The sequence below is a fragment of the Solea solea genome, chromosome 10 (assembly GCF_958295425.1).
Source record: "Solea solea chromosome 10, fSolSol10.1, whole genome shotgun sequence".
NCBI lineage: Eukaryota > Metazoa > Chordata > Actinopteri > Pleuronectiformes > Soleidae > Solea > Solea solea.
In genome coordinates, this window is record NC_081143.1 from 29,132,184 (window position 1) to 29,141,675 (window position 9,492).

At 40.4% G+C, this 9,492-nt stretch overlaps 1 protein-coding gene across 1 annotated transcript; it reads right to left on the reverse strand.

Moving 5' to 3' along the window:
- Window positions 1-1,721: 1,721 nt before the first annotated feature.
- LOC131467327 (keratin, type I cytoskeletal 13-like) lies at window positions 1,722-8,477 on the reverse strand. Its single transcript, XM_058641166.1, has 8 exons — window positions 8,024-8,477; window positions 6,531-6,613; window positions 6,165-6,321; window positions 4,914-5,078; window positions 4,379-4,504; window positions 2,967-3,187; window positions 2,572-2,597; window positions 1,722-2,458 (listed from the first exon to the last, which is right to left on the reverse strand). Exons 1-8 carry the CDS (start codon window positions 8,399-8,401, stop codon window positions 2,355-2,357), a joined length of 1,260 nt encoding a protein of 419 aa, XP_058497149.1. The 5' UTR covers window positions 8,402-8,477; the 3' UTR covers window positions 1,722-2,354.
- Window positions 8,478-9,492: the final 1,015 nt, after the last annotated feature.

The window sequence follows — 9,492 nt, forward strand, 5'->3', positions numbered from 1 at the left end:
AAAATGAACAGCTACAGATTTATCATATTGTACATGAGGTATTTAATGTCCAATCTACTTTTTCTTCATTTTTACCTGAATCATGTATTTAACAGTCAACATTGGAACTTCCCATTTTCCTTTGCTGAATGACTTCAGTGTTAACCACCATAAGTTACACACATATGTTCATCTGGGATGTTTTCAACCACAGGTGCAAGGAAATTAGATTAAGCAACATGTAAGAACACATTAGATCAGCTTTAAGATATAAATGTGAAATAAACAGTCTATTTTGAGACATGTTGAGTCAAGGTAAATCTGTCATTAAAACCCAAAGCTCCCCCAATTAGGGGACCCTGACAGAGTCTTTTCGATAAGGATCACAAAAACATTTTTTTGAAGCTGACAGCGACATCTGGGCTGTACAACGCCTTTCTGGAGCTAACGATCCGCCATTTTGTCCAAAACACAGCCTGAAATTACAGGTGTTTGTCTGCTGTTTCCAACGGTGTACGTCACAGCAGTATACGGAGATCAAAGCCAAAGAACACAGACACTGTAAAATCGCTCTTACCTTTGATGTTTCTCCGTGAAAACTTCATCTTTCACCGCAAACGAACTCTCTCCGGTTAGACTGACTTCCTGTGTTACATTCAAAAGCTTCCGGGCGTCTCACGTTTTGAGAAGCATTACCCAGATGGTTCCATTGTGTGACGCGCCTGGCTGCTCACATCCGCGCGCTCTGTTGCTTCTCATTGGCTAACAAAGCTGTCAATCAAAATTTGGAGACCACAGTGTCCTTCTATTGGCTGTGAGGAAGCCAATGAGATGTCGTCCATTCATGTAGACCATTCCCTCGCTGAGATACAGGCTAGCAAAGAGAGACACGGCTCAATGGAGCCATCTGGTGTTTGTTTTCGGAATGAAAACATATTAAAGTGTGCAGGAAGTTTGAAACAAGGCCATAAATTGTTTTATTGAACATTAATAGTTATATAAAAGTGAAGAAAGTAGTTTAATACATGGTTTGAATACAAATGGCACAGATGTTTCCAAAATGTGCCAAATGAGTCCTCGCCTGGAATGTTTGCACTAAAATCTCTCATTTTCTTCTGCTTCACTTGATCAAAGTCAAACTTTGCAGAGATGATGTTCACAGGCTGTACTTTGATTTGAGTGAGTTTAGAGCTGATTCTCCATCATTCCAGAGAGATATTCATCCTTAAACTGAATTATTTTCATTTTTTTGTGTGCCATCTACATTTACTCTTCACCAGTAACACTTACACTGATATATACACATCTTAACATCTTAATTTTTCCCTTTACTATGACACCAAAAGTATTAAAATAGAAATTGTGGTTGCAGAAATATACTCATTTTTATATATAATGTATAATATTTTTCGACCTAAAAAACAGGCCCAGATAAAGTGTGCTTTGCTAATACTGTAATCCTTGTAAAAATATTGATTTTTGTAACATGATTAACTTATTATAATTTATTATGTAATTACAAATATATATATCACTGTGAAAGGTTTAAATGTTGATAAAAAACGAGGTTAACTTGTCCATTGGCAGTAAACAGGCAGATAATAGATGGAAGACTGGCTGCAGACTGTTTCACTGTAATGTGTAGACATCCAAGGGTTCAGATTCAGGTTCCCTCTTGGCAGTTGTTTAAGATGAAAAAGCACATCTGAAGTTACATAATAATAATACAAGACCTTAAAAGATTTATTTTTATTATATTTTTATTATTTAAAAATGACCAGAAACACAAGTCCCTTGTTTGTTGGTGTAGAATGACAGTCCCCTGTCAGCCTGGTAAATGTGTGTGTGTGTGTGTGTGTGTGTGTACATAAATAAGCAGTGAGAACCAATTGGCTGGTCCTTACAACTTTAACAGGCTTTTTGAGGATTAAGATTTAGTTTAAGGGTTAGGTGTGTAGTGGAGATGGATAAGGTTAGAGTAAGGGTCAAGAGAATTCATCATGTCTGAAATAACAAATAATGCAAAACCAGCGTGTGTGTGTGTGTGTGGAGGGCAAAAAGTGTTAAAAATTTATACATTTAAGGGCCTTTTCCCAGTGTTTTGTATTAAATTGTGGACGTTCTACTTGAATTACAAATAATCTGTTATAATCTGGTAGAATAAATATTTTGTGACAATAAAATGACACTGCAGAAATCATGACACTTGACGACTACGGTAATGACCCAGGGAATTCTTCTCCAGGTTAGTTCTGGTAAACTTGAGAATACAGGAAGACCTGCTTATTACTGCTATCATCATCATCATCATCATCATCATCATCGTCGTTGTTGTTATATATTTGATCCAGATCCTTCGGGATGCGGTCTGTCTTCTATTTGAGGATCTCTTCGTTCACGTCTTCTGTGCGGGACACCACATGACCATCAACGATCTCCTCAATCAAAATCCTCCTTCTCTGGGTTTTGATTGATTGAGCTGCAAGAGGAAATAAAAAACATAAACAAATAAATAAATAAATAAATATTTGTGAAATAATCCATTTTAATTTGGCAAAGAGTTTAATAAATACAAAGATGATGTCAACTTACGTGGCGCTGGTGTGGGAGTTACAGTGCTGGAAGATAAAGAAGTCAAGAAATCACAAAAACTGTTTTTTTTGCCCAGTCTTACGACTAAAGATAGAAATAATACAAACGTAGAAAAATGACTAGTTTGGTGTTTTTGGACAGGAGAGAAGGGAACTGCTATTCCACAGCACAGCACTTACTACATATCATCTTGTTGTTTTCTGCTTAAAATAAATCATTAAAACATTTACTGCTACAGCAGCACAAATGGCAGGAAAAGAAAAGAAATAGCAAATGCATTGAAACATCCAGAAATCAATCACTAACTACATTCTGGTGGAAGTGTTGTCTTCATATTAATGAGGAAAACATTCACAAACAGACTATTTCATGAATATACTTTAATATCTCCTTACATTATATCCTCTCCATCCAACAGCCTCCTGTACTCGGCGATCTCCAGCTCCAGCCTGATCTTGATGTTCAGAAGCTCCTGGTAGGCGGCGGACTGCCTTTCGATGTCGGCCCTCATCTGGCTCAGCTCGTTCTCCAGGCTGTCGACCATGGTCTGGAGCTGGCTCAGCTGCTGGCTGTAACGGGACTCCGTCTCCGACAGAGTTCCCTCCATGGCAGATTTCTGCGATGGGATACAAAAAGTTAAGAAGCTCCGTGAGCGCTGATCGTTTGTTTTACAATCATTCTACCACGATTGACAGATGGCTGTTTAAAGGTCTCAGACCCAAACGACCTTGGAGCCACCGACCATCTAGTCTGGCCAGTAGGGGGCCAATCAAGTAAAAAACTATTCAGAAGGTGTGATCTTAAAATGATATCATCATATAATATATATATAATATATACCACTGTGATATCGCAACAAAAAGATTAGTAGTAGTAGTAAAATATTGATATTTGATATTTGAACTCTAAATTGTGTGTCCCTGTGATGACTGACCATCTGTCTAGGCTGTGACCCCGCCTTTCACCCTATTTCAGCTGGCATTGGCACTAGTGCCCTCTGTGACCCTCATGTGAAGGAGAAAGCATAGAAGACGGATTACAAAAGGGTTTAAAATTAGATTTGAAATGTTGCCCAAACGAGGGGCCACATAGTGGTTTAGTGGTTCGAGCCCCAGTTGGAACAAGGGCCTTTCTGCATGGAGTTTGCATGTTCTCTCCATGTGCGTGGGTTTTCTCCGGGTTCCTCCCACAGTCCAAAAACATGCAATGTGGGGATCAGGTAAATTGGACACCCTAAATTGACCATAGGTGTGAGTGTGAGAGTTTGTCTCTATGTGTGTGTGTGTGTGGCCCTGTGATGGACTGGCGGTAGATGATGACAGCTCTGAGACGCTGGGGGCGTGTCCACTGGAGGAGCCCAACACACACACACACACGTGCTTTAGTGGGGACCAAAGTCCAAAAACGTCGTTGTACAGAATATAAACGTAAACTCTCATGTAGAGAAGCGACATGTGTCAGTTTAACGACATACTGTCCACAAACTCAGAGTCCTGCTCTCTGTCGCCCTCTTTCTCTGTCAGTGGTACTGCAGCCTCACAGTTGGCGTCTTCTCGTCTTTAGTAATTATAATAATTAAGTGTCAGAGCTTTTCGGTGTGTTTGGGGTGAGACACATTTTTAGAATAAAGGATAAAGATGACTAAGGGTTTTTATATCATTACAGTGTTTGAGGAGGAGTTATATGTTACATACACACACACACACACACACACACACACGTATGTATATAGATGTATAAACCAAACCCTAAAAGCACAGGATGTGTCGTGTGTGTAATGTGTTGCATCTGTGCATGTGAGACGTACCAGACTGAGTTGGGAGTGCAGCTCTATCTGCAGCGCCTGCAGCGTTCGCTTCAGCTCGTTGATCTCACTGCGGGACGTCTGGAGACTCTCGGTGCTCGACGCCACCTGCTTGTTCAGCTCGTCGAACTGCAGCACGTCACATTTAACATGGAAGTTATTACAATTCTATCAAGACTTTTATGATCATTACAGATTTTTGGATAATGGTCCAACATTTAAGAGGGTGAGTTTATTGGTACAAATGAAATATACAATTTAAATGAGCTTTTAAAAAAAGACGTACTGTAGATGTAGTTAAGGTAAGAACCTCGCTTAAGCCAACAGGTTTTTACAGCATTTGACTTTTAAAGCAGGAGTTTAAACACAAACAATAATCAACACATTTACTAAAGAACCCCAAAGTGACAAAAGAAAAGTTTCAAAATAGTCGATATCAATAATAATCTTGATAAATAATCATATAGGTAAAAAAAAAGCTGTCTTTAAGCATGAAAACAGGATGTGACTCTGCTTTTATGTCTCTTGAACGTCTCACCTTGACTTTGTACCACGCCTCCATATCGCGGCGGTTCTTATCCGCGATGCCCTCATACTGACTTCTGATCTCATCCAGGACTCCGTTCAGGTCTTGGTGGGGTCTCGCGTCCACCTCCACATTCACAGAGCTGGAATTCACTTGGCTGCGCAGGGCTGCAAGCTCCTGCAGGCACGATCAAAGAATAAAATAAATTCACTTTTATTCAGATAAAAACATAATAAACAAAATAACCAGAAACAAAACAGGAACAAAAATAACCAACAAGTAAAGCTGCATCCCTGAGGGAGTGTTTGTATGCACACACCAGCACTGCAGAGGCGGGCGGGGACAACAAGCATTATGTTGAGCAGTAAACTTCACACATGAAACTTTTCTTTGCGTTTTCTGTCCAACTCCAACCAGTTTGGACTCGTCTCACTTCCTGTGTGCAGTCAGCTTTGTGTGAACCTGTCATGTGATCATCATTAAAAGTTGCTCACTCCAGCTTTAAAGAGGAACTCTGAAGAGGAAATGACGTATTTTGGTTCTAAACAAAGATAACAAACAATTCAGTGCCCAATTTAGCAGAACTGCCACAGCTACCACATTCTTAATTGTATTAATCATGCATGGTTCTTAAACTGTGGTATGTGTACCACCAGTGGTACGCAAGCTTCCTCTGGTGGTACTGTTCTACTGTAATATACCAGAGTTTGTGAAAATGAAATAAGTAACACAATAATAATAATAATAATAATAATAGGAGTCACCATATCACCTGCTCCATCTTAATCTAATTTCACTTTACCAGTGTGTGAAGTATGAGGAAGAGGAGGATGATGGGAGAGCAGATTAACGTTGGTGATGATGGTGTTACTGAGAGAGCTCCATGTTTTCTCGGTGTGAAACGTTTGAGAACCACGGCTGTAGATGATCATAGATTATCGTGGTCATAAATGCACAGTTAAACTGAAGCTAATCTGATGGATTATGTACATCTCAGGTTAAACTATGTCATTTATCAGACTAAGTAAACAGACTGTAAACATCAGCGATGATTCTCTCAGCAGGACGCAGCAGTTGCTTGGAGACAGAAGGCACTTCAAACAAGTTTGGCATCAGCTTGTGTGTGCACAAGCAAAAGATAACCAGGGAGGAACTGGGTAAATAATGACTAAGTGACTCAGGGAACTGCACCTGGAACCTGTTCCTCTCTGCTCGTGTTAGTGATACAGAAATGAGAGGACAGCTGACCAGCAGGACTCTCACCTCTTCATGGTTCTTCTTCAGGTAGACCAGCTCTTCGTTCAAGCCCTCGATCTGCATCTCCAGGTCGGAGCGAGCCATGGTCAGCTCATCCAGGACCTTGCGCAGACCGGCGATGTCCGTCTCCACCGACATGCGCATGGCCATCTCGTTCTCAAACCTGCACACGAGGTTCATGTCACTGCACCCGCACACGTCAATGTTCCAACTAACAACAAACCGGCTGCACCTGTTCTACCACCGTGTTGACCGTGACACCCTGTCCACTACCACTGACATGACTGATGCTATAATACTGCCACTGATCACTGGTGACAATGCTGCATAATGCAGGGATTATAATTCCAGATTGACGACATGTCCACTCACTTGATTCTGAAGTCTTCTCCTGCCAGTCTGGCGTTGTCAATCTGCAGCATCATCCTGGCATTGTCCTGTGTGGCAGCACTTATCTGGAATTTTTCAAAAATGGACACGTGTTCTTAAATAACAGCAGCAGGTGTGTCAAGTTCATAATTACTCATGATGTTAATGATGTTGCACAACCAGGTTTCTGCAGAAGGTCTTATTTTATATGTTTGTGTACGTGTATCATTGTTTTATAATAAAAATCTATTCTTTTTTGTTGCTATAGAATAAGACTCTGTAGGTACTGAGTAAGCTTTGCTTTACAGTGGCTGCCATTTTGTGCCACATTTCAACTTCTTTGATGAAGAAAAAGAAAAAAGGGCTTTAGGTTGCTTTAAAATACAAAGCTTTTGGCGTTTGTGGCTTTAGAATGTCTTTTAGATGGCCTCATTTCTACAGCAACCCCAAACAGAGTGTGGCGTTTTGTTTACCACACAAACAACAAACAACAGCCTCTCTCTGGTATGCAAAGGCCACCGTAGTTGCCCCGAGGTGAGAGGAGGCGTTCTGCAGTGTCAGCACTAACACTGGACCTTTGATGCCTCTGTTTTAATATCAATAATCCTGTGTAGGACGTATTATATACATATATACATATAGTTGTTCACCTGTAACATTTTATTCATCATTCCATGTCAAAACAAACAAACTGTGTGAAATGTTGTTATTTGGACCCTTTTAAACACACTAAATGCTGATTGGCCATTTGAGTTTGAGACCCCTGAAGTACAGTACAACACATGTGACATGAGGTTTACATTCAGGTGGTGACGTCCTGTCTCCACCTTGAGTCTCCAGTGGTTCAAACATAAGGTCATCCTGCTGGAGACTGCTATCTTTCCCTGAGTTGTAAACTCAAACTCTTTTATTGCACTTTAAGGTTCAGTCAGTCTACATGTAGATCTAGATCGAAGTGTGTTGTAACTTCACATTTTAAACTAAAGCTTCACATCACAGAGAAGCCCCTCCAGCTGCTTCATGATAATGTGTGTGACACTGCTGATGAGTCAGTAAACAAATGAGTCATTAATAATGATAATGATAATAAAATGTTCTTGCCTGTGGAGATAAATGATTTAAATACAGAGTATCAGGTCACGTTAGACAAGATTTTAATAAAGAATGACATATTTATATTATTTCATTTGCAATAATTAATAATACATCTTTTTCCGTTTATTTTTATGGAGGAGCAAATATATAAAAAGTTAGTATATTATGAAACTAGTTATAGATGAACGAAGTTATTGATTATCATCGTTGAGCTCTATCACATTGTTCTGGGAATAATATGATATGGTAAAACTTTTTCCAGATTATCAAATAAAAGTTGTTGGTACTTTAAAACCTTTTGTTATGATAATAATAATAATACTAATAATGATGATGATAATAATAATAATAATAATAATAATGACGTGTAATATCAATATCAATATAAAGCTAAAGCTCACCTTCTGGCGCAGGCCGTCGATGATGGCCAGGTACTTGCTGTAGTCTTTGACAGTCGGGGTCTGCTTGTCGTACCACTCGCGGATCTGACGCTCCAGCTGCGCATTGGTGGTCTCCAGAGTGCGCACCTTGTCCAGGTACGTGGCCAGGCGGTCGTTGAGGTTCTGCATGGTCACTCTCTCGCTGCCGCCGCTCCCTCCGCCACCGCCGAGCGCTGATGACAGGTCAAAGCCGGAGCTGCCGAGGCCGTTGGAGGCGTAGGACACCCGGGTGTTTCGACCACCTGAGCCGCCGTGGACGCTGCCGGCGCCGCGTCTGGAGCTCATGAGCGGCATTGAGGAGGAGGACAAGGATGAAAATCCGGTGCGGTAGAGGGTCATGGTGACGGACTAGTGTGGTGCTGGAGAGCGGTGTTGGAGCAGTTGACGCTGGAGAGAGACGCTGGTGCTGAGGCGGCGCGGAGGAAACGTTTTATAGGCGCCACCTGCACGGTGGAGGCGGAGGAGGCGGAGGAGGCGGCGGTGGGTGCGGCCGAAGATGCTGCTCTTCTCCCCGCCACCATCACAGGTGTGGCCACACAGGGCGTGGTGAGTGAGCATTCAGGTTTATTTTCTGCTTTGAACGACATGTTTAACTGTCCGCGAACATTTCAACGACGCGTGACTCTGAGGCATGTGTGAGCCGCTGCTCAGAAAACTCTGGCACGCTTCATTTCATCCGGTTACTCCGGAGGAAAGGCCGACATGCTGTCAGGGCACAGGAGGAGGCACAGGTGCAAACATTCAAATGAACGATGGCTCAGTTCCATGGAGCTTCCACAGCTGCTCGTGTTTGTTTGTTTGTTTGTTTGTTTGTTTTTGCTCAAAAAGAAAAACAAACAGAGACAAAGTCAATTCGGACTTTATTATACAGTTAGTTTTTTGATATTAAGTCACAACTTTGACACCATAAGTCAGTGTTTTTGGATAATAAGTAAACAAAAGGATCTTTAGATAGTAAGTTATATAGTAAATTCGAATTTTGAGATATTGGGTCATTTAAGTCTTCAGTTTGAGAAAGTCAGTCAGTGTTTGAGATATATTAAGTTTCAGATATTAAGTCAGTATTTCTGAGATATTATGTTAAATGTTTAAGAAAGAGATGATACATCAGTATTAAGTTATAATATGGATATGAAAAGTCAATATTTTAAGTCTTATAGTAAATCAAAGTTGAGATAGTATGTCAGAATTTAGTGAGTGACTAGTGACTATTTTGATATAGTAAGACAGTTAGTAAATATTCAAGATAATAAATCAGTATTTTTTGAGATTTTACGTCATTTAAGTCTAAAAATTTGAGAAAGTAAGTTTTTGAGGATAGTAAATCAAAATCTTGACATTTTCAGATATTGAGCTTTTGAGCTTGTCTTTTTGATACAGTAGGTCAGTAGTTTTAATATTAAGTTAGAATTGAGACATATAAAGTCAGT